This window comes from Strongylocentrotus purpuratus, unplaced genomic scaffold (assembly GCF_000002235.5).
Source record: "Strongylocentrotus purpuratus isolate Spur 01 unplaced genomic scaffold, Spur_5.0 spur5_scaffold_10, whole genome shotgun sequence".
NCBI classification, from domain to species: Eukaryota; Metazoa; Echinodermata; class Echinoidea; order Camarodonta; family Strongylocentrotidae; genus Strongylocentrotus; species Strongylocentrotus purpuratus.
Genome location: NW_022145595.1, coordinates 17,986,287 through 18,011,218, shown reverse-complemented (window position 1 = coordinate 18,011,218; position 24,932 = coordinate 17,986,287). Strand labels below are relative to the sequence as shown.

The following is a 24,932-nucleotide window of genomic DNA, read 5'->3' as shown; positions in this document are numbered from 1 at the left end:
ATTGGGGTATTGGAGAATGTGTACATTGCGCCGCGCGTACCAACTTTTATGTTTATTGTTACGCGGAGTGCAATTTCGTTTGATCCTTTCGCACCATTTAATTGCACTCTGACGTCACTTAGCTCACCATTTACTTTGTACATCGTTAGTGACGTCAGAGTGCAATGGTGCGAAAGGATCAAACCGAATTGCACTGCTGGAGAATGATGCCGTTCAGTGGTACTTTTAGCGCATGTCATGTGATCAAGAATTGACCAATGAGGTTGCAAGAATCTTAGTAGGCGTTGTATAATTGTCATTATCCTGTAATGATAACTTCCCTCTCTCGAAAGTGTATGTAAATGCAGTACGTAAAATATACATCTACTTCTTGCATACTTCTTGTTAGTGTTATTTTCATTATGTTGTCATTCTAAAAGTATTTAACAAATTATTTTGTTGGCGCTTATATTTAAAAAAAATTGATATTGTGATTAATTTATGTCTTTAAATGAAGAAAGAATTAATGCTGTAACTTTATAAATAGGACACCATTGTAAAGAAGCTTTTAAACTTTCATAGGTCATCCAGACCTGACAAGTTATTGGTAGTATTAATTTGTTTTCATTTTATAATTTCATTTGACTCTTCGTATGTATGTTATATTGAACTTAACAAATACACCAAATCAATAGAAAAAAATCTTACTGGGCCATGGTTCTACAGTATATTCCATGAAAGATTCCTTCATATTCACTTTGCACTCTGTTTGAAAAAGCTATTGAATTAAATGCTCTGGGGCTGATAATTTACTATGATGTAGAAAGAACGGTGTATTAACAAAAACAAGGGCCTCGTTTAATAGTCGAAAGATTTGTTTCTTGACTAAACGTCCGAAGTAATTCATAGGATGATACATTCATGTCAACATTTACTGTAGTTCTGTTATAATTAGTAATTTCATTTTGAACATATTTCATGTAAATCCGGCAGTTGGCGATCTGTTTCATAATAATTACCCTTCCAATTCAATTTAATTCAGTCAAGTTAAATTCGATTCATTTCAATGAAATCTATACAGACTATCGATTTGTGACGTGGAATTTGGAATATCTTCATCTGCATGTCATAATGGTTTAAAGAGAATGGGGGTAAGCTAGGATTATGTTATCATATGATAAATTGTAGAAATGATGAGTACTTAAGACCTACATCTGGTCATGCTAGTAGACATGCATGGCAAACAAAGGGATGAATCTGGAGAAAACATCATTTTAATGTTTCCCTATCGTTTAAAAAACATGATTTACCAGTTAATATGTTTGTAAGATTAAGATTACATCGGAGAAATTCCTTGTATGCATAAGCAAACTAGCTTGGGGACAATTTTCTTTCTATTGTTCTTTAACAACGACAATTTTTTTTTTGGTATTTAAAGGGAGGGGGGGGGGGTTCTGATAACCGCATCTCAATGGAAAATACAGTTACCTTGTGTTGTTGGCGAAGAAAGAAAGTCAAGTCTAATGGGTAAAATGGCGCGACTATTTCGATACACACGCATGGTTTCTATACTGTTTTTGTACACAGTTTTGTAAAGTACCTTAACATAATTAATGTCTCAAAGTTCGTATTTCGTAGCTTCATCTTTTGTTTCTTTTTCTTGTAATTAGAAAATTCACTGTAGTTATAAAAAGTATATATGCGCTTTAAACCTATCCTATGATTACATGTACAGTATTTTTGTGTATGTACACTGTATTGGTGATTGACACTGGATGAGTCTTTTAATTGTTGTCAGAGAGAGAGGAAGAGATAAAGGAGGAATAGTGGAGAAAGAGGGGGTGAAAGACAAATGTAGTTACCGTCCTTTACTCTTCCTAATATAGTAATGATAGCGAATAAAACGACTATCTCTATTATCCAGGATTCTACTAAAGTGGATCTCCAACATAATATATCCATCACTGATATCCGAAATAAGTCGCCCTCTATAGATGATTGAAAAAAATGAATACCGCCAACTAGCTCAAAGGTGCATGTTTAATCGCTCTGTGGAAAAACCCACTTCTATTCATAGGATGCACAAACTGCATGATACACTATGAACATGACGGACAAAGAAAGAGGACAACATTTACAGTTCCTCATTCTACCCTCAACAATTGCTGTGGTAGACAAAGGAACATCCCTTCACTGATATTATGTAAAAATGTGTAGAACAGGTGTCACATGCATATTCCCCTGTTCTACACATTTTTAAATAATAGCAGTGAAGGGATGTTCCTTTGTCTACCACAGCAATTGTTGAGGTTAGAATGAGGAACTGTATATTTTGTCCTCTTTCATTGTCTGTCATGTTCATAGTGATATCGGCAGACGATCTACTCGAGAGTGATTTTACCATTGTAACCACCTTGGTATTCAAGTAAACATTTGGAAAGAGAATGTTTGTGTGTGTGTGTGTGTGGGCCTTAATATTATTGATATGTCTAATTTCCATTCGAGCATCAAAATACGCTCCATTTCCATTGTATCTATATTGACAGGTGCTACAATCCCCTGGATAAGTATTTGTGTTACTACTTTCAAACAACAGACTGAGTATATGTGGTCGACATAAAGTTCAAATTCAGTTATGTCAATGAGGACATGTTTAATGTAATAGTTTGTAAAGTTTAATCAAGGCAAATAGGGTCTACCCGACCCGACACCACTAACATAAATAGTTGACAAGGTATTCATAAGTACAAGTATCTACAGGTACATGTTCATTGTTAATGAGGTGTTTAAAAAAAAAAAAATCAATTTTAAGGATTCTTGCACATACATTCTCACAGACTTTGATAATATTCAGTTGTTTATAGGGAGAGAGAGAGAGAGAGAGAGAGAAAGAAAGAGTTAGAGATAGAGATAGAAAGATGAAAGTGTGTGCGTGTGAGAGAGAGCGAGAGAGAGGAATAATAAATTAGAGAAAGTTAGAAGCTTAAATCAGACAGAATTGCGATGAGAGAAAATCATTTCTTTATTTCATGGATCCATTGTTGCAGGGTCCAAGCATGATTATTTCAAATAAATCACATTCCATGTGCAGTATCGCTATGATATAGTGACATGTTAAATTTGATATGAGTTTTCATGTTATCAGCTCTTGAGACAGAAATGATTCACATTATCATGGTTATAATATATCTAAATCATGAGATTTTGTATAAGAGTAGAAACGGTAAAATATTTTTTTCAAGCAAATTGTACATTGAAGAAAAAATCATAGCCTCGAAGCAATCCATTCACAAGAATATGATTTGTTGACAGAGAAAGAAAAAGAGAGATATGGAAGGAGATAAAGGAAGAATAGTGGAGGAAGAAGGGGTGGAAAGCAAGTGTAGTTACCGTCCTTTCTCCCTACCAATAGGGACTTTTCGATTTGCACGACGAGAACGTGGACTGCAACGTGTGATATCCTTTTAAGGCACTGCCAGTGCCTTAAAAGGACGTCACACGTGACTTTAAAGGAAGTCACATGTCCACGTCCACGCAAATCGAAAATTCCCTAATGATAGTAATGCAAGCAAATAAAACGTTTGACTTTTATTATCTAGAATTCTACCACAGTGGATTTCTAGCATAATAATCATGTCCACCACTGACATCCGAACAAAGTCGTCCGCTATAGACTAAAACGATGAATACATAATATATACCACCATTAAGTTCAAAGGTGCTATATCCTGTACGCTCTCTGTGGGAAAACCCACTGCTATTTACAGGATGTACAAACTGCATAATATGAACAGACGATCTACTCGAGTGCGATTTTACCACTGTAACCTTTTTTTTGTTATACACATTTGGATAGAGAATCAATACTTTTGATAGACGCACCTATTTCGAAGCATATTATTAATCAACGTGAAAACTTGGACTCAGGATATTGGTACAACCTAGTACGTCAATGCATATTGTTTGAGCTTGCATGAACTGACTTTTAAACTTTTGTACATTTGCCAGCAAGTTGATATTTGTACCAATGGCTGAGAAGACTGAAGAAGATAAAGCTCCAAGCTCTTCACAGAACCTGACGTGTCCGCTATGTCTTGATATCTTCGACAAGGCAACCATCCTGACCTCATGCGGACACACCTTCTGTCGGAAATGTCTCGAGAACTATGACCTGTCCCATAAGGATCTCGATCACATGACCTGTCCTCTCTGCAGGGAGGTCACCAAGTTGTCTGCGAACCGTGTCAAAGATTTCCTCACCAATGTGACTGTCAACGCACTGGTAGACGATTACCACGCCAAGAGTGGAGGAATGAACGCTGTCCTTGAGATGCGTCCAAAATGCACTACTTGCAAACGTCAAGAAGAAGCTGTGTCATTCTGCAAAACCTGCAACAGCTACTTATGTAAGAAGTGTCTGACGGGTCATCAGAATATGTCTTTGATGTTTGAGGCCCATGAGATCGTATCCGTACAGGATATCATCAGCGGGAAGGTCAGCATTTGTCATCTATCCGAGAAATGCTACATCCACAAACAAGAGAACAAAGATATGTTTTGTGAGGATTGTAAGGTCCATGTCTGTCTCAAGTGCGTAATCGTCGGTCATCAATTTCACAAAATCAAGAACCAGGCCGACTTCGAGCAGGAGTTACGGCTTAAGGTAAACGTAGTTTCATTGGTACCGTATCGGCGCTGGAATCGGGGAGGAGGTGAGGGCAGAGGGGGCTGATGGAATAGTTCAAGTGGAGGGGGGGGGGGGGGGGGGGGGGGGGGGGGGGGGCCTCGCAAGGTAGAAACAAGAAAATTAGATGTAAATCATTTGCATTGTAATACGCTTCCTAAAATCAACATTTTCCTACACGGCCATTACGCTCCCTCGAATATTAATAGACCCGATGTTTATTATGTTCATAAACCCTCTTGTACAATACAGGCACTGCAAGCATGGGAGCAGATACTTGTATCAATCAAAGGGGCGGGGCAGCAGTAGATCCTCTCCTCCCCCTTGACAATGAATATTCAGAAGCAAAGCTATATCAGCAGATTAGTCCTCTAAAATACAACATTTGAAATCCTAAACTTACTCAGTTATTGGTCGCTACCCTGCTCTACAAAATATAGAAAGTGCACTCCTGTCTTTATACTGTAGAAAGCCTGTCTTCAAGAGGCAGCAAAAGCCAGGGGCATTTCATTCCTTCTATTGGGGGTGGAGCCAAATCGTTTCTGCCCTCTCCCCCTCATAATGCCAAATATTTTTACAAACAAAGGAGGATTTGTTTTTCCGCCAGAACTTTTTTTTACATCAATAATTTTGCAAAGCAAAAGAGCTTCTAAAAAAAAAGTGTCACCATGCCATATTTGAAAAATCCCTCTTGGTCGCTACGCTCCATCGCACATTAATAGATGTACCCTTTCTGATCTGTACGGAAAACAGATCAGTGGGGAGATGGCAACGGCCCCGCCCGGCTCGTAAGATAATAGCACGATTGTATTTGATATTATACTTAGCAAACTTGAAAAGCTTTTAAGTACAGAAAAACGAAATTTGAAACCGTTTTTAAAACGGTTTCAAATTTCCAAAACGCTATCCTTTTCCTCTCGGTCGCTAGACTTCCTCGCATTGTTATAGTCGTGCCGAGATTATCCAGAAACTTCATACTTCGTATATATCATCATCACCATAATTGCTAATCGATGCAGTAGTATTGTTATAATTCTTCTTTTCATTATCATGATACTATCATTATACTTTAACTATTTGGCCTATTTTCATTTTGTTTATCTGCTTTCATACAAATGAACTTATTACAAGGGTCGGATTCCTTTTTTTTAATCATTTCCTCGGTCCTCATGTGATATATAATGATGTAGTGGGTGGGTCTTGGTTATAACTTTTATGAAAAATCAGGCGCGTCCAAAATCCGGTGTTTGATTTTCAAACCGGCTCCACGTAATTGGCATACATCTCATTCTACAGAATGTTCTTTCCACTTCTCTATTATTCATTTGTTTTGTTTAGGTGAATGACCTTGTCCAGCGATGTGCCACTAAGAAATCAGAACTGGAGAAGAACATTCAGAATGTGGAAGTACAACGCCATGAAGTATACTCTGCCGTGCAGAAACTACTGGACGATGTCAGTCAAGCCTACAGCATCAAGGCTAAAGAGCTTGAAGAAAATCATCAAAATCTCATCGAGCAACTCAATGCAGTAAAACAGAGTTTCGAGGACGACCTTAACGTCTTGAAATCCAAGGGTCGACAGAGCATCAAGAGTATTTGTAGTTCAATGACACTGGTAGCTAATGACAGACTGGGTCGTCTGGAGACAGACAGTCTATCTGCTCATACCTTGCTCTGTGAGGAGCTGGATGCCATGCTGAAGGAGGCTACTGATCACACTTCTGCGGCAGCCATTACAAAGAAAGCACAAGAGAAGAGGTTCAATCCTGCGGGTGATACTCGTCTTGACCTCGGGAGCATCTCAGGACCAGATCCCAAGGTTCAAGTCATTCAGTATGTAGATCTACGGGGAGAGATGCGGGGTATGACCCAGTACTCTGATGATAGTGTGGCTATCGGATATTTAAATGAACATGGTATAGATATCATTGACTTAACTGGTAAACAGGAGCAGTATGCAAACATACCAAGTAACATGGAGTGTTATGATCTTGTGTTTCAACAAGACAGGTCGTTATGCATATCGACGTTTCAAAGCAGTGAAGCACACATATATTCCCCCGACGGATCCAGGAAATCAACCATCTACATGAACCACAGTAGCTATTCTTCCATACTAAACAGAAGTCCATCAGATGAAATCCTCATCAGTATTGACAATACGAAGAAAGTCTATATCTATGACCCGACTGGATCCACTCTCAAACACACTGTTCCAACAAAACACAACTATACGAGGCAGGTATCTGCTACCAGGTCGGGTTTGATCGTCACGAGTTCATGTAATTACACCGATCCAAGCGTGGTGACGGTCTATGACAGGGACGGGAATGCTGGTAAGCCTCTACAAGCTCCAAACGGTGTCCTCCTGTATGCTGCTGCGGATGAGCAGGACAGTATGTATGTAGCGAGTGTTGATCGTATGAATAGTAACGTGGTGATCAGGCTGTATGACCTTGATGGTCTGAACCTGAAGGAAAGAGTTGAGTTCAATGTACTTAACCTGACGTATGGAGATAATTGGTGTTACTTGGTTTCCCTCTCTCCAGACATGCTCGCGTTTGCTCGTGACAGGAAGTTGTATTTTATCAAGGTATCACTGTAATCATATGTATTTCACACTCTGTTCACCTTTATTTGTAGTGTGTATACCTCTCTGCTCAAGATCTACTCTAATATGGGCCTATGTTTTCCTTTGTTGTTTATAATTATGTGATAACTAAACAAATGAGAATACGCCTATTCTTTAGATAGATTTTAATTGCCTGAATACAGTTGTCATTATACTCTATACATAATGATAACCTTCCTTTCTCGAAATAATATGCAGTACGTACATCTACTTCTTGCGTTGTGTAATCGTACCTCTTTGATATTAACTGAAAGTCAGTGATATGATATCATAATGTATACATTCAAAATGGTTAAGCATATTGATGAACTTCTTAATTCGTGAGTGTTATTCTCCTTACGTTGTCATTCTTAAAGTATTACAAAGAACATTTCGTTAGTGCTTATATTTTTTTGATTTATATTGTGATCATTTTGTATCTTTAAATGAAGAAAGAATTTATGCTAACTTTGTAAATAGGACCCCATTGGAAAGAAGCTTTTCAACTTTCACAGGTCATCCTGTCAAGTTATTGGTAGTAATTTTTTGTTTTCATTTTATGATATCAATTTCCTCTTCGTATGTCTGTTACATTGAACTTGTCTGATACATCAAATCAATCAAAACATTAACAAAATCTTACTAGACATTGTGCTATATTCTATGAAAAAATCCTTCGTATTCACTTTGCACTCTGTCTGAAAAGCTATTAAATTTAATGCTCTGGGACGGATTATGTCAGATTAGTTTGATATGAGATAGAGAAGAACGGTGTATTAACAAAAAAAAAAGGGCCTCGTTTAACTGTCAGAAGATTTGTTTCTTGACTAAACGTCCTAAGTAATTCATAGTATGATACATTATGTCAACGTTTATTGCAGTTCTGTTATAATTAGTAATTTCATTTTGAACATATTTCATGTAAATCCGGCAGTTGGCGATCTTTTTCATAATAATTACCCTTTCAATTCAATTTAATTCAGTCAAGTTAAATTCGATTCATTTCAATGAAATCTATACAGACTATCGATTTGTGACGTGGAATTTGGAATATCTTCATCTGCATTTTAAAACGGTAGAGAGAGAGAGAATGGGGGTGAGATAGGATTATGTTTATCATTATGATAAACTGTAGAAATGATGAGGATATTAAACCTACCTCTGGTCACGCTAGTAGACATGCGCGGCAAAGGTAGGGATGAATCTGGAGAAAACATCAATTCAATGTTTCCCAACAGAGTCATTAAAAAATGACATACCAGTTGATTTGTTTGTAAGAAGATAACATCGAAGAATTCCTTTTGTGTTAAGCGACCTACATGTAGCTTGTGGACATTTTTCTTTCTATTGTTATTAAAAAAAACACCTTATATTCGTTTTTTTTTTTTTTTTTTGTTAAGGAGGGGGGGGGGGGGTTCTGATAACCGTTTCTCGATGGAAAATGCAGTTACCTTATGTTTTTGGTGAATAAAGTAAGTCAATTCTTTTTTGTAAAATGGGGCTACTATTTCAATACACACACATGGTCTCTATACTGTTTTTGTACACAGTTTTGTAAAGTACCTTAATAAAATGTTATGAAAAGTATGTATACGCTGTAAACCTAGCCTATAATTACATGTACATTATTTTGTTGTATGCACATGGTATTGTTGTTTGACACTGGAATAGCCCTTAAATTGTTGACAGAGAAAGAGGAAGAGAAAGAGAAAAATAGAAGGAAATAACGGAAGAATAGTGAAGAAGAGGGGGTGAAAACAAGTGTAGTTGTTATCTTTAACTCTTCCAAATATAGTAATGAAAGCAAATATAACGACTAGCGCTATTATCCAGGATTCTACTAAAGTGGATCTCCAACATAATCCACCACTGATATCCGAAATAAGTCGGCCTCTCTAGATAATTGAAAAAACATACCGCCAACTAGCTCAAATGTGCATGTTTAATCGCTCTGTGGAAAAACCCAATTCTATTCATAGGATGCACAAACTGCATGATATATATCGGCAGACGATCTACTCGAGAGTGATTTTACCATTGTAACCACCTTGGTATTCAAGTAAACATTTGGAAAGAGAATGTTTGTGTGTTTGTGTGTGTGTGCGCCTTAATATTATTGATATGTCTAATTTCCATTCGAGCATCAAAATACGCTCCATTTCCATTGTTTCTATATTGACAGGTGCTATAATCCCCTGGATAAGTATTTCTGTTACTACTTTCAAACAACAGACTGAGTATATGTGGTCGACATAAAGTTCAAATTCAGTTATGTCAATGAGGACATGTTTAATGTAATAGTTTGTAAAGTTTAATCAAGGCAAAATAGGGTCTACCCGACCCGACACCACTAACATAAATAGTTGACAAGGTATTCATAAGTACAAGTATCTACAGGTTCATGTTCATTGTTAATGAGGTGTTTAAAAAAAAAACACTTTTAAGGATTGTTGCACATACATTCTCACAGACTTTGATAATATTCAGTTGTTTATAGGGAGAGAGAGAGAGAGAGAGAGAGAAAAAGAAAGAGTCAGAGATAGAGATAGAAAGATGAAAGTGTGTGCGTGAGAGAGAGAGAGAGAGAGAGAGAGTGAGACAGAGCGAAAGAGAGGAATAATTAGAGAAAGTAAGAAGCTTAAATCAGACAGAATTGCGATGAGAGAAAATCATTTCTTTATTTCAAGGATCCATTGTTGCAGGGTCCAAGCATGATTATTTCAAATAAATCACATTCCATGTGCAGTATCGCTATGATATAGTGACATGTTAAATTTGATATGAGTTTTCATGTTATCAGCTCTTGAGACAGAAATGATTCACATTATCATGGTTATAATATATCTAAATCATGAGATTTTGTATAAGAGTAAAAACGGTAAAATATTTTTTTCAAGCAAATTGTACATTGAAGAGAAAATCATAGCCTCGAAGCAATCCATTCACAAGAATATGATTTGTTGACAGAGAAAGAAAAAGAGAGATATGGAAGGAGATAAAGTAAGAATAGTGGAGGAAGAAGGGGTGGAAAGCAAGTGTAGTTACCGTTCTTTCTCCCTACCAATAGGGACTTTTCGATTTGCACGACGAGAACGTGGACTGCAACGTGTGATATCCTTTTAAGGCACTGTCAGTGCCTTAAAAGGACGTCACACGTGACTTTAAAGGAAGTCACATGTCCACGTCCACGCAAATCGAAAATTCCCTAATGATAGTAATGCAAGCAAATAAAACGTTTGACTTTTATTATCTAGAATTCTACTACAGTGGATTTCTAGCATAATAATCATATCCACCACTGACATCCGAACAAAGTCGTCCGCTATAGACTAAAACAATGAATACATACTATATACCGCCATTAAGTTCAAAGGTGCAATATCCTGTGCGCTCTCTGTGGGAAAACCCACTGCTATTTATAGGATGCACAAACTGCATAATATGAACAGACGATCTACTCAAGTGTGATTTTACCATTGTAACCTTATTTGTATACACACTTGGAAAGGGAATTAATACTTTTGATCATAGATAGGCGCACCTCTTTCGACGCATATTATCATTCAACGTGAAAACTTGGACTCAGGATATTGGTACAACCTACACGTCACTGCATATTGTTTGAGCTTGCATGAACTGACTGTTGAACTTTTGTACATTTTGCCAGAAAGCTGATATTTGTATACCAATGGCTGAGAAGACTGAAGAAGATTTAGCTCCAAGCTCTCCAGAGAACCTGACATGTCCGCTATGTCTTGATATCTTCGACGAGGCAACAATCCTGACTTCATGCGGGCATACCTTCTGTCGGAAATGTCTCGAGAACTATGACCTGTCCCATCAGGATCTTGATCACATGATCTGTCCTCTCTGCAGGGAGGTCACCAAGTTGTCTGCGAACCGTGTCAAAGATTTCCTCACCAATGTGACTGTCAACGCACTGGTAGACGATTACCACGCCAAGAGTGGAGGGATGAACGCTGTCCTTGAGATGCATCAAAAATGCACTGCTTGCAAGCGTGAAGAAGAGGCTGTATCATTCTGCAAATCCTGCAACAGCTACTTTTGTGGACACTGTCTGACGAGTCATCAGAATTTGTCTGTAATGTTTGAGGCCCATGAGATTGTATCCGTACAGGATATCATCAACGGGAAGGTCAGCATTGGTCATCTATCCGAGAAGTGCTACATCCACAAACAAGAGAACAAAGATATGTTTTGTGAGGATTGTAAGGTCCACGTCTGTCTCAAGTGCGTGATCGTCGGTCATCAATTTCACAAAATCAAGAATCAGGCTGACTTTGAGCAGGAGTTACGGCTTAAGGTAATCATGGTTTTATGTAAGGTAACGTAGGCGCCGGAAGCGGGGAGGAGGTGAGGGCAGAGGGGGCTGATGGCCTATATCCATTTTTTTTAAATCTGATATTACTGCTTTTATACAAATTAACTTATTGCAATGGTCGGATTCCCTTAAAAATAGGCCGAAAAAAAATGTATTACATTCCTCGGTCCTCATATGACATATGATGATGTAGGGGGTGGGTCTTGGTTCTAGTTTTTGTGAAACATCAAGCGCTTCCAAAATCCGGTGAATTTCAAACCAGCTCCACGTAATTGGCATACATCTCATTCTACAGAATGTTCTTTTCACTTCTCTATTTTCTATTTGATTGTTTAGGTGAGCGACCTTGTCCAGCGATGTGCCGCTAAGAAGACAGAACTGGAGAAGAACATTCAGAATGTGGAAGTACAACGCCGTGAAGTATACACTGCCGTGCAGAAACTACTGGACGATATCAGTCAAGCCTACAGCATCAAGGTTAAAGAGCTTGAAGAAAATCATCGACATCTCACCGAGCAACTCATTGCAGTAAAACAGAGTTTCGAGGACGACCTCAACGTCTTGAAATCCAAGGATCGACAGAGCATCAAGAGTATTTGTAGTTCAATGACACTGGTAGCTAATGACAGACTGGGTCGTCTTGAGACAGACAGTCTGTCTGCTCATACCTTGCTCTGTGAGGAGCTGGATGCCATGCTGAAGGAAGCTACTGATCACACTTCTGCGGCAGCCATTACGAAGAAAGCACAGGAGAAGAGGTTCAATCCTGCAGATGATAGTCGTCTTGACCTCGGGAGCATCTCAGAATCAGATCCCAAGGTTCAAGTCATTCAGTGTGTAGATCTTCGGGGAGGGATGTCGGGTATGACCCCATACTCTGATGATAGTGTGGCTATCGGATATTTGAATGAACATGGTATAGATATCATTGATTTAACTGGTAAACAGGAGCAGTATGCAAACATACCAAGTAACATGGAGTGTTATGATCTTGTGTTTCTACAAGACAGGTCGTTATGTATATCGATGCGAAGCAAAGCAGACATATATTCACCTAATGGCTCCAGGAAATCAACCGTCCACGTGCAAAGCAATGGCTGGCTCAGACTAAACAGAAGTCCATCAGATGAAATCTTTTTCGCGGCTACAAATGAAAAGAAAGTCTATATTTATGACCCGACTGGATCTATTCTGAAACACACTGTTCCAACAAAACACAACTATACGAGGCAGGTATCTGCTACCAGGTCGGGTTTGGTCGTCACGAGTTCAGGTTCTAGGACAAATCCAGGCGTGGTGACGGTCTATGACAGGTATGGGAATGCTGGTAAGCCTCTACGGGCTCCAAACGGTGTCCTCCTGTATGCTGCCGTGGATGAACAGGACGGGGTGTATATAGCGAGTGTTGATAGCAAGAATGGTAATGTGGTGATACGGCTCTATGACCTTGATGGTCTGAACCTGAAGGAAAGAGTTGAGTTCAATGTACTTAACCTGACGCGTGGAGATACTTGGTGTTACTTGGTTTCCCTCTGTCCAAACATGCTCGCCTTTGCTCGTAACAAAACGTTGTATTTTATCAAATTATTACTGTAATCATCTGTATTTCACACTCTGTTCACCCTTATTTGTAGTGTGTATAATTACCTCCCTGCTCCAGATCTACTCTAATAATGGGCCTATGTTTCATGTTATGTTGTTTATTATATGATAAATAATCAAATGAGAAGATTCCCATTCTCTAGATACATTTTAATTGCCTGAATACAGTTGTCATTATACTGTAGAATAATGCCTTCCCTCTCTCGAAGTAATATGTAAATGCAGTACGTTAAATATACATCTATTTCTTGCTTTGTGTAAGCGTATCTCTTAGATAGTTACAGAAGTCAGTGATGATATCACATCATAATTTATAAATTCAAAATTGATAAGCACATTGATTATCTTCTTGTTAGTGTTATTTTCCTTATGTTGTTATTCTCAAAGTATTACAACAATTATTTTGTTTGTGCCTATATTTGTGATTTATATTGTGCATATTGGGTACCTTTAGATGACGAAATAATTGATGCTCACTTTGTAAATGGGACCCCATTGTAAAGACGCTTTTCAGCTTTCACAGGTCATGCTGAAAAGTTGTTTATAGTATTTTTTGTTTTCATTTCATAATATTATTTGAATCTTCGTATATATGTTACGTTGAACTTGCTAATAAATCAAATCGATAACAAAAAAATACCCCTTGTCTGAAAAGCTATTAAATTGAATGCTCTAGAGACTGATAAAATGACAGATTGGTTTGCTATGAAGTATAGAAGAACGATGTAATAATAAAAATTTAACAGTCTGAAGTTTTTGTTGTTGACAATTATGATACATTATGTAAATGTTTACTGCAGTTCTGTTATAATAATTATTTTCATTTTGGACATGTTGCATATAAATTCGGCAGTTGTCTTTTTAATAATAGTTACCCCTTCAATTCAATTTAATTGAGTCTAGTTAAATTCGATTCAATTCAATTAAATCTATACAGACTATTGCTTTGTGATGTGGAATTTGGAATAACTTCATCCGTATTTTATAGCGGTAGAAAGAGAATGGGGTAAGATAGGATTATGTTTTTCATAAATTATGATAAATTGTGGAAATTATGAGGATATTCGACCTACATCTGGTCATGCTAGTAGACATTCATGGAAAACCCAGGGATGAATCTGAATAAAACATCATTTTAATGTTTTCCTATCGTTTAGAAAAATAATTTACCAGTTAATATGTGGGTAAAATTAAGATTGGATCGAAGAAATTCCTTGTATGCATAAGCAACCTAGCTTGGGCACAATTTTCTTTCTATTGTTCTTTAACAACTACAAAAAGGTTTGTTGTTTGTTTTGTTTTGTCTTGTTTTTAAAGGGGGTGGTTCTGATAACCGCATCTCAATGCAGTTACCTTATGTTTTTGGTGAAGAAAGAAAGTAAATTCTTATGGGTAAAATGGCGCGACTATTTCGACACACTCACATAATCTCTATAATGTTTCGCTACACAGTTTTGTAAAGTACCTTGAATACATGTCTTAATGTTCGTAGTTTGTATCTTCATCTTTTGTTTCTTTTTCTTTTAATAAGAAAATTCACCGTAGTTATAAAAAGTAAACCTAACCTATAATTACATTAACATTATTCTGTTGTATACACACGGTATTTTTGATTGACACTGAAAGAGTCCTTTAATATTTATTGTTGACAGGAAAAGAGGAAGAGAAAGAAAGAAATAGAAGGAAATAACGGAAGAATAGTGGAGAAAGAGGGGGTGAAAAACAAATGTAGTTACCGTCCTTTACTCTTCCAAATATAGTAAGGAAAGCTTATAAAGCGTCTTGTGATTTTAACATTGTAACCACATTAGTGTTCAGGTACATACTTGGAAAGAGAAAGCTTGTGTGTGAGTGCCTCAGTTGAGATATTTATTTTCCATTCGAGCCTCAAGAATAAAGTTATTAGAAACAAAGTAATCGTAGTACTATGTTATCAATACTAAACACATACATTTTCTCGCTTGTACGATAATTTGCTACTTACCAATTAAAGTGCTTTTAACAATTTCTCTGTCAACCTTTTTCGTCTGTTTTCTTTAAGCTCCTGATTTACGAGTAGTCTGTGTGTTTTTTCTCTTTTAAATACGTAACTGACTTTGAAACACTTTTTTTAATATTAAAGTCATACTTATTCAGGAAGACTACCATTTTGTATATACACCAGAATGCGATAGTTATTACAACGTCCACTTCTCTGTCATTAGTAATCTTAGGTAAAGGAGAGATATATCCATGTAAAAATCAATATTAAAACCAAACATCACAACCTGTTTGATATAATCAAGGACAGTCTTGTTCTGTTCACATTCAATAAACACATGGGCAATGTCCTCTATAACGTTGTACTTGGGGGCAGTATCTGTCGTTTTGCTAATCCCATTCGTAAAGATTGTTTCAAACAAGTAGTACTGTATATTGTACAGCAATTTAAAACTGAACTCTCATAAGCGAAGTTCCTTTGTATACGTCAAATTCCTTTTGAACACGAAAGACAAATTAGTCTTTCTTTTTAGTAACCCCCTAAAGACAGCACCTGTTGGCGAGAGTCTGTTTGAAAGATATCAGATTGTAGAAACGTTTGCTGCTTACGTCACTGAAATCAAATCTGATTTTTCTCTTATATTAATTATTTAACGGTATTTTATTTTTTTCTTTGATCTTTCCTCTTGCTCTTACTTTTGTTGTTGTAAAGAGCCATTCGATTAGGGGGCACGTACGTGCACATCTCGTGCCCCCGGCCTCTTAGCTATACGCCACTGCTTGCGAATACATAGCTGGGCAAATAGCGTTGGGTATTGTGTTGATAGCAAAAAGTTCATGGTTGAAATCACAGACACTGAATACATACATTTTTCTCACAGCGTACGACATATTCTAAATCAACATGAACGAAATGTGTCGAGCTCTATACAGGATCTAGTTGTGTTAGGTAGGCTCCATTAAAGCTAATACCAATTTTTGGGAAATGTCGAAATTGGGTGGACAGTGATACTTTACAATTGTGATATATTTGGATGCCCCTGTGGATGTAATATAAGCGCTAGAAAATTTAGCCCCTAAAACACTTCTACTTTTGAGAAAAATTGAATATAAAAATTTACCGGTGCTCCCGGTAAATTTTGATGAATTTCAAATAGTGCCTACGGCCGTACAATTGTAGCTGCGACCATACAAATCTCAGAATATGTAGTTGTGATATATAATTTCCAAACAGGAATTGCTAATGGGTCGATTTTAGTCAAGAAACATTGTTTTATAGCTTAATTAATATCTTGACCTTGAGAGGGAGCTATGCAACATAAAGCGTTTGTCATAACTTTAGACACGATTTCAACCGCGACAACGATCACTGAATATCGTAGGATCGCATATGCTTCCAATATATTAATTTGAACCAAATACATGTCCCAAGACCATAACAGTTACTTTGTATTACCTTTAAATATATAGTCGACCATTCCATCTATATTAATATAGTATTAATGACTGCTTTGAGAGAAATAGTTGTTTTTATACGCTCAAGGGAAGGTTAGAATTGTGCTATTACCCGAGGCGTGCCGAGGGGAATAGCCCAATTGTAACCTTCCCGAGAGCGTATAAAAACAACTATTTCTCGAATATTAAAGCAGTCATTAATACTTTTATATGCCGAAAAAAAATAGACTAAAAAATAAAAAATAAAAAATACTTTTTTTTTTGTCGAAGGTGAGAGTCGAACTCTTGCGTACAATGAGTGATGAATCTTAAACCAACGCCTTACACCACTCGGCCATTGCGCGCTGTTCACATGATTGGCAGTTTTGTACAATATATACATTAAAATGGATTGAAACCGGCTTCGGCGTGATGAATGCTTCGCAAAAGCACCCTTCTTTTACTTTTGCAATGCATATTGGCACGAACTTAGATCAAGATCTATCGGCAGATGTTGTTTTTTTGTTTTTGGAAGTTTATTTTCGTCTTCATGTCAACAATGCAAGATAAAATTGTCGGTAAGATCGATCGAGATTCAATTGTATTGAAATTACCGACCAATCCTTCGCACACATACGGTATCCTCGATCGCTCAAACCATTTTTTAACATGTAAACCTATGGGGTAACCATGGAGGCTGACCTATTTTTTTAATAACCATGGTTATTAAAAATATTAAATGTTTTATGCATGGTTACCGGGAATTTTACAGGAACAGTTGAAGTTTATGAATGCAATTTCGACCAATCAGATGGCTGGATTACTTAAGTGAGGTATATAACATGTGCTACAATCGCCTGGATACGAATTTCTGTTACTACTTTCAAACAACAGACTGAGTATATGTGGTCGACATAAAGTTCAAATTCAGTTTATTCAATGAGTACAATTGTTTAATGTAATAGTTTGTAAAGTTACGTCAAGGCACAATAGAGTAGTCTACCCGATCATTATTAACATAAATATTTGACAAGGTATTCATAAGTACAAGTATATAATATAACATATTACAGGGACACGTTCATTGTTAAAGAGGTGATAAAAGAAACACTTTGAGAGATTATTGCTCATAAATTATCACAGACAACGGTAATATTCAGCTGTTTATAGGGAGAGAGAGAGAGAGAGAGAGGAGAGAGAGAGAGAGAGAGAGAGAGAGGGAGAGAGAGAGGGGAGAGAATGAGAAAGAGATAAAGTATGTGCGTTTGTGCATGTTTTTGTGAGAGAGAGAGAGAGAGAGAGAATGAGAGAAAGAGAAAGAGAGAGAGAGAGAGAGAGAGAAAGAGAGAGAGAAAAAAAAATAAAAAAATTGAAGCTTATATCAGAGAGAATTGTGATCATGAGAGAAAATCATTTCTTTATTTCATGGACCCGTGTTGTAGGGTCCAAGCATGATTATTTCAAATAAATCACATTCTATATGCAGTATGGCTATGATAGTGACATATTCAATTTGATGTGATTTGTCACATTATCAGCTCTTGAGACTGAAATGATTCACATTATCATGGTTATAAGACAGTCTAAATCATGAGAGAAAACGGTGAAATATTTTTTTCAGGCAAATTATACATTGACAGAAAAATCATAGCCTCGAAGAAATCCAATCACAAGAATAAAAATTGTTGACTGACAGAGAAAGAGAAAGAGAGAAATGATAGGAGATAAAGGAAGAATAGTGAAGAAAGAAGGGGGTGGAAAGCATGTGTAGTTACCGTCCTTTCCCCTACCAATGATAGTAATGAAAGCAGATAAAATGTCTGGCTTTATTATCCAGCACTTCTAGCATGATAATCATATTTGCCACTGAATGCCTAAAGAAGTCGCCCTCTATAGCCCAAAATTATGAATACAAATATACCGCCATTGAGTTCAAAGGTGGTTATATCCTGTGCGCTATCTGTGGGAAAACCCACTGCTATTTATAGGATGCACAAACTACATTATATGAACAGACGATCTACTCAAGTGTGATTTTACCATTGTAACCTTATTTATATACACACTTGGATAGAGAATTAATACTTTTGATCATAGATAGGCGCACCTCTTTCGACGCATATTATTATTCAACGTGAAAACTTAGACTCAGGATATTGGTACATATACGTCAATGAATATTGTTTAAGCTTGCATGAACTGATTGTTGGACATTTGTACATTTGCCGAAAAGCTGATATTTGTACCAATGGCTGAGAAGACTGAAGACGATAAAGCTCCAAGCTCTTTACAGAACCTGACGTGTCCGCTATGTCTTGATATCTTCGACGAGGCAACCATCCTAACTTCATGCGGACACACCTTCTGTCGGAAATGTCTCGAGATCTATGACCTGTCCCATCAGGATCTCGATCACATGACCTGTCCTCTCTGCAGGGAGGTCACCAAGTTGTCTGCGAACCGTGTCAAAGATTTCCTCACCAATGTGACTGTCAACGCACTGGTAGACGATTACCACGCCAAGAGTGGAGGGATGAATGCTGTCCTTGAGATGCGTCCAAAATGCACTGCTTGCAAACGTCAAGAAGATGCTGTGTCATTCTGCAAAACCTGCAACAGCTACTTGTGTGAGCAGTGTCTGACGAGTGATCAGAATTTGTCTGTGATGTTTGAGGCCCATGAGATTGTATCCGTACAGGATATCATCAACGGGAAGGTCAGCATTAGTCATCTATCCGAGAAGTGCTACACCCACAAACAAGAGAACAAAGATATGTTTTGTGAGGATTGTAAAGTCCACGTCTGTTTCAAGTGCGTGATCGTCGGTCATCAAAATCACAACATCAAGAATCAGGCCGACTTTGAGCAGCAGTTACGGCTTAAGGTAATCGTGTTTTCATTATAACCGTTGGCACCGGAAGCGGGAAGGGTTAGGGACAGACGGGGCTCATGGAGTAATTCAAGTGGAGGGGGGGGGGGGGGGGGGGGTGGCCTCGCAAGGTAGAAAAAGGAAAATTAAGTATTAATCCTTTGCATTGCAATAAGCATCCTAAAATCAACATTTCCCCACACGGTCATTACGCTCCCTCGAATACCAATAGACCTAATGTTTATTATGTTTGTAAACCCCCTTCTACAATATAGGCACTGCAAGCATGGGAGTAGATACTTCTATCAATCAAAGGGTCGGGGCAAAAGTAGATCCTCCCCTTTGACAATAAATATTTTGCAGCAAAGCCCTATCAGCAGATTAGTCATCTTAAATGCGGAATTTAATAATTAAAAAAAAACTAAATTTACTCAGTTATTGGTCGCTACCCTGCTCTACAAAATATAGAAAGTGCAGTCCTGTCTTTATACTGTAGAAAGCCTGTTTCCAACAGGCAGGAAGAATCAGGGGCATTTTATCCCATGTATGGGGGGTCGGAGCCCAATCGTTTCGCCCCCTCACAATGCCAAATATCTTAACAAACAAGGAAGGATTTGTTTTTTCCGCCTCCCTTGCCAATTCGTGACCTGCCAGTGGTATAAAATCATGCTCATCTGACAGTAATTTATTGCCCAAAATCCCTGAGCTTCCGGGGTCTCCGCCCCTGGACCCACCACCAATTAGTGACCTGCCAGTGTCACAAATAAGGTATAAAATTATGCTCATCCGACGATTATTTATTGCCCAAAATCCCTGAACTTCCGGGTGCTCCGCCCCTTGGACCCCACGCCAATTCCTGACCTGCCAATGTCACAAATAAGGTATAAAAATATGCTCACCTAACCGTTATTTATAGCCTAAAACCTCTGGACTTCCGGGGGCTCCGCCCCCTGGACCCCACACCAATTCGTGACCCTCCAGTGTCACAAATAAGGTATAAAATTATGCTCATCTGACGATAATTTAATGTATAAAATCCCTGATCTTCTGGGGGCTCCGCCCCCTAGACCCAACGCCAAATTATGTCCTGCCATCGTCACAAATAAGGTATAAAAATATGCTCATCTAACCGTTATTTATTGCCCAAAACCCCGGGCCTCTGGGGGCTCCACCCCCTGGACCCCACGCCATTTCGTGACCTGCCAGTGTCACAAATAAGGTATAAAATTATGCTCATCCGACGATAATATGATGTATAAAACCCCTGAGGTTCTAAGGTCCTGGGAAAAAACGTTAATTTTACCTCTTTTTTTGGAGATAGGCCCCCCCCCCCCGGCGTTCGAGGGGGAGGGGGTGCGATTTTTCAAATGTTTGAAGGCCAAACTGAGCGAAATATTGGCCGGCACGATTTTCAAATTTCAGCACACTAAATTTCAAATTGATTTCAAATTTGGGCCCCCACCCCAAAGAAATCCTGGGTCCGCGCCTGATTGGCATACATCTCATTCTACAGAATGTTCTTTTCACTTCTCTATTATTTATTTGTTTTGATTAGGTGAATGACCTTGTTCAGCGTTGTGCCGCTAAGAAGACAGAACTGGAGAAGAACATTCAGAATGTGGAAGTACAACGCCATGAAGTATACACTGCCGTGCAGAAACTACTGGACGATGTCAGTCAAGCCTACAGCATCAAGGCTAAAGAGCTTGAAGAAAATCATCGAAATCTCATCGAGCAACTCAATTCAGTAAAGCACAGTTTCGAGGACGACCTCAACGTCTTGAAATCCAAGGATCGACAGAGGATCAAGAGTATCTGTAGTTCAATAACACTGGTAGCTAATGACAGACTGGGTCGTCTTGAGACAGACAGTCTGTCTGCTCATACCTTGCTCTGTGAGGAGCTGGATGCCATGCTGAAGGAGGCTACTGATCACACTTCTGCGGCAGCCATTACAAAGAAAGCACACGAGAAGAGGTTCAATCCTGCAGATGATTCTCGTCTTGACCTCGGGAGCATCTCAGAATCAGATCCCGAGGTTCAAGTCATTCAATGTGTAGATCTACGGGAGAGATGCGAGGTATGACCCCGTACTCTGATAATAGTGTGGCTATCGGATATTTTGGCGAAAATGGTATAGATATCATTGATTCAGCTGGTAAACAGGAACAGTATGCAAACATACCAAGTAACATTGCGTATTATGATCTTGTGTTTCAACATGACAGGTCATTGTGCTTATCGACGTTTAGCAAAGTAGACAAATATTCTCCCAATGGCTCCGGGAAATCAACCGTCCACATGAACAGCTTTGGCTGGTTCAGAGTAAACAAAAGTTCGTTTGATGAAATCCTCATCGCGGCTTGCAATGAGCAGAAAATCTTTATCTATGACCCGTCTGGAACCACTCTCAAGCACACTGTTCCAACAAAACACTACATTACGATCCAGGTATCTGCCACCAGGTCGGGTTTGATCGTCACGAGCAGTTTCGGCATTCCAGGCGTGGTTATTGTCTATGACAGGGATGGGAATGCTGGTAAGTCTCTACAAGCTCTATCCATGGTCTCCCTGTATGCTGCCGTGGATGAGCAGGACAGGGTGTATGTAGCGAGTTATGATAAAAAGAATGGTCACGTGGTGATCAGGCTCTATGACCTTGATGGTCTGAACCTGAAGGAGAGATTTCAGTTCAATGTACTTAATCTGACGCTAGGAAATAATTGGTGTAACTTGGTTTCCCTCTCTCCGGACATGCTCACATTTGCTTGTGACAAGAAGTTGTATTTTATCAAAGTATCAATGTAATCATCTGTATCTCACGCTCTGTTCACCGGTATTTGTATTGTGTATACCTCTCTGCTCCTAATATACTCTAATAATGGGCCTATTTTTCATGTTATGTTGTTTATTATGTGATAAATAACCAAATGAGAAAATGCCTTTTCTCTAGATAGATTGTAATTGCCTGAATACAGTTGCCATTATACTGTAGAATGATAACTTCCTGGTAACTTCGCTCTCTCGAAATAATATGTAAATGCAATACGTTAAATATACATTTACTTCTTGCATTGTGTAAGCGTATCTCTTAGATATTTACTGAAAGTCAGTGATATGATATCATAATGTGTACATTCAAAATTGATAAGAATTGATTATCCTCTTGTTATTGTTATTTTCCTCATGTTGTTATTCTCAAAGTATTAAACAAATTATTTTGTTTGTGCTTATATTTTTTGAATTATATTGTGATTATTTTGTATCTTTAGATGACGAAATATTTGATGCTCACTTTGTAAATGGAACCTCATTGTAAAAAAGCTTTTTAGCTGTCACATTTCATCCTGAAAAATTATTGGTAGTATTATTTTGCTTTCATTTTATAATATCATTTGACTCTTGGTATGTATGTTACATTGAACTTGACTAATACATGAAATCAATAGAAAAAAATCTTCCTGGTCCATGGTTTTATATTCCATGAAAGATTCCTTCATATTCACGTTGCACCCTGTTTGAAAAGCCATTAAATTTAATGTTCTGGGACTGATAAAATGACAGATTAGTTTGCTATAATGTAGAGAAGAACGATGTATTAACAAAAAGTAGGCCTCTTTTAACAGGCGTACAATTTGTTTCTTGACTAAACGTGCTTAGTAATGTAATAATATTATCAAGGGTGTCGATTTGTATCCGTGGTTGGGGGGATGATAGGTGCCAAAATATTTTCGGCAATGGATCAAAGCAACCAAGAGGTAGACGCGTGTGGCAGGTTGCACCCTATCCCCAAGCGCGTAGCCAGGGTTTCATTTTAGGGGGGGGGGGGGGGGGGGGGGAGGTAGTGAGCACGCGAAGCGCGCTCCCTAGGGGGTTGGGTGCAGGGAGGGAGGAGTTTCCCCATTCCCCCGCGAAGAGCGGAAGCTTCGACGCTTCATTAAATTATTAAAGAAAGAAGACGATTCGTTGGAACGTTCTCGACTCTTAATCCTTGTTTGAATCAAGTTCCCCTTCCTCCGCGCGTAGCGCGGAAGCTCTGACGTTTAATTAGATTATTAAAGGAAGAAGACGATTCGATGTACCATTCTCGACTCTTAATCCTTGTCTGAATTCAGTTTCCCCACCCCTCCTGCGCGAAGCGCGGAAGCTTTGACGTTTCATTAAATTATTAGGGAAAGAAAACGATCCGTTGTACCGTTCTCGACTCTGAATTCATTCCTCCCTTCCCGCGCGAAGAGGGTTAAGCTTTGACGTTTCAAATAATTATTACTCTTAATCCTTGTATGAATTCATTTTCGCCCATCTCGCGCAAAGCGCGGAAGCTTTCACGTTTCATTAAATTATTAGAGAAAGAAGACCATTCGTTGTATCGTGTCCTTGTCTGAGTGCAATTCCCCCCCCCCCGCCCTCCCGCGCGAAGCGCGGAAGCTTTGACGGTTCAATGAATTATTACTCTTAATCCTTGTCTCTATTTTCGCCCATCTCGCGCGAAGCGAGGAAGCTTTCACGTTTCATTAAATTATTAGAGAAAGAAGACGATTCGTTGTATCGTGTCCTTGTCTGAAACTCTGACGTTTCATTAGATTATTAAAGAAAGAAGACGATTCGATGTACCATTCTTGACTCTTAATCCTTGTCTGAATTCAGTTTCCCCACCCCTCCTGCGCGAAGCGCGGAAGCTTTGACGTTTCATTAAATTATTAGGGAAAGAAGACGATCCGTTGTACCGTTCTCGACTCTGAATTCATTCCCCCCCCCTTCCCGCGCGAAGAGGGTTAAGCTTTGACGTTTCAAATAATTATTACTCTTAATCCTTGTATGAATTCATTTTCGCCCATCTCGCGCAAAGCGCGGAAGCTTTCACGTTTCATTAAATTATTAGAGAAAGAAGACCATTCGTTGTATCGTGTCCTTGTCTGAGTGCAATTCCCCCCCCCCCCGCCCTCCCGCGCGAAGCGCGGGAGCTTTGACGGTTCAATAAATTATTACTCTTAATCCTTGTCTATATTTTCGCCCATCTCGCGCGAAGCGCGGAAGCTTTGACGTTTCATTAAATTATTAGAGAAAGAAGACGATTCGTTGTATCGTGTCCTTGTCTGAATTCAGTTTCCCCGCGCGGAAGCTTTGCATTTCAATAAATTATTACTCTTAATCCTTTTCTGAATTCATTTTCGCCCATCTCGCGCGAAGCGCGGAAGCTTTGACGTTTCATTAAATCATTAGAGAAAGAAGACGATTCGTTGTATCGTGTCCTTGTCTGAATTCAGTTTACCCCCATATACGGTTGTCTAATTTATTTCGTATATATGTATGTATTATGAAAATGAGATAGCAAAATGTGTATATTGATGGTCATCTTGCGAGTAATAACCATGAACTACTCTCATCAGGCTCTCATCATTAATTTTTCTCTCTCTTTTTTGTTTTGA

The 24,932-nt window shown here is 38.4% G+C and overlaps 3 protein-coding genes across 3 annotated transcripts; all 3 read left to right on the top strand.

The window, feature by feature from the left end:
* The first annotated feature begins 4,006 nt into the window (after nucleotides 1-4,006).
* Nucleotides 4,007-7,270, top strand: LOC115921567 (E3 ubiquitin-protein ligase TRIM71-like). Its single transcript, XM_030979129.1, has 2 exons — nucleotides 4,007-4,642; nucleotides 6,002-7,270. The coding sequence occupies exons 1-2, from the start codon at nucleotides 4,007-4,009 to the stop codon at nucleotides 7,268-7,270; spliced, it is 1,905 nt and encodes a 634-aa protein (XP_030834989.1).
* A 3,426-nt stretch (nucleotides 7,271-10,696) lies between these two features.
* Nucleotides 10,697-13,728, top strand: LOC105446634 (tripartite motif-containing protein 45-like). The gene is made up of 2 exons (XM_030979667.1): nucleotides 10,697-11,600; nucleotides 11,955-13,728. Exons 1-2 carry the CDS (start codon nucleotides 10,965-10,967, stop codon nucleotides 13,212-13,214), a joined length of 1,896 nt encoding a protein of 631 aa, XP_030835527.1. The 5' UTR covers nucleotides 10,697-10,964; the 3' UTR covers nucleotides 13,215-13,728.
* A 5,154-nt stretch (nucleotides 13,729-18,882) lies between these two features.
* On the top strand, nucleotides 18,883-21,589 carry LOC105446633 (E3 ubiquitin-protein ligase Midline-1-like). Its single transcript, XM_030979128.1, has 2 exons — nucleotides 18,883-19,518; nucleotides 21,059-21,589. Exons 1-2 carry the CDS (start codon nucleotides 18,883-18,885, stop codon nucleotides 21,587-21,589), a joined length of 1,167 nt encoding a protein of 388 aa, XP_030834988.1.
* The last annotated feature ends 3,343 nt before the right edge of the window (nucleotides 21,590-24,932 follow it).